The sequence below is a fragment of the Austrofundulus limnaeus genome, unplaced genomic scaffold, assembly GCF_001266775.1.
Source record: "Austrofundulus limnaeus strain Quisiro unplaced genomic scaffold, Austrofundulus_limnaeus-1.0 Scaffold834, whole genome shotgun sequence".
NCBI classification, from domain to species: Eukaryota; Metazoa; Chordata; class Actinopteri; order Cyprinodontiformes; family Rivulidae; genus Austrofundulus; species Austrofundulus limnaeus.
The window spans coordinates 108,928-109,684 of NW_013953236.1; the positions used below are offsets into that span (position 1 = coordinate 108,928).

Consider the following 757-nt stretch of genomic DNA (forward strand, 5'->3'; position numbering starts at 1 on the left):
CAGAAGCTTGTTGTTTGGGATTTAGCATTTAGCTTCTTCGGAAAATGTCATCCTATAAATCTAATAGGCTTCAAATAATATTTTTATTTCACATTATGCGGGCATGTTTTGGGTGTAACTAATTGTTTGGCCCTCAAATGTGCCCTCAACACCATGGTTTTATCGACGAGATGATGTTTTTCTGTTTATATTCGCTCATTCTGTCACATGGACGTCTGACTCTCGCAGCCACAGACTTTGGAACCGCTTCCACTCCGAGCCCTACTACAGGGGAGCGGTTCAGCTCAGTCACCCCGGCTCCGGGCGGGACGGGGACCCATCAGACGGCTACTCTTCATCCCGCTCTGGACTCCGTTGTAACCGCCACACAGGACTTCACGGTAACCGGTACATCATCATCCGAGTCTCCCACTGCGGTCACCGAGGCTCCATCAGCAACCACCGTAAAGCAGGCTGTGCTACCTGCAGGAGGTAGCCCTTGTTTTATCTTTGCAGCAGCCAATTAACCTCGTTTGGTATAACGAGTTTATTGCGTCACACTTTTTTTTCTATGTGAACATTAAATCTTTAGTCAAGAAGTCATCCTTGTCTCTGTTTCCAGGTTGTCTCTGCGATCTGACGCCTGATTTTTGTGACATCGGCTGCTGTTGTGACGCAGCAGACTGTGACGTTGATAATTTAACAACTGTCTTCACGGGATGTCCTCAAGGACTTCTGTATGACACACACACACACACACACACACACACACACACAC

At 47.4% G+C, this 757-nt stretch overlaps 1 protein-coding gene across 2 annotated transcripts in view; it reads left to right on the plus strand.

Moving 5' to 3' along the window:
• Positions 1-757, plus strand: part of LOC106532818 (tectonic-3) — a 5,863-nt gene continuing 5,106 nt past the window's right edge. For both annotated transcript variants that reach the window (XM_014028974.1, XM_014028975.1), the window contains exons 1-2: positions 1-471; positions 602-716. In XM_014028974.1, the coding sequence (XP_013884428.1) occupies positions 138-471; positions 602-716 (449 nt within the window). In that variant the 5' untranslated portion in view covers positions 1-137. The remainder of the gene's footprint in view (positions 472-601; positions 717-757) is intronic.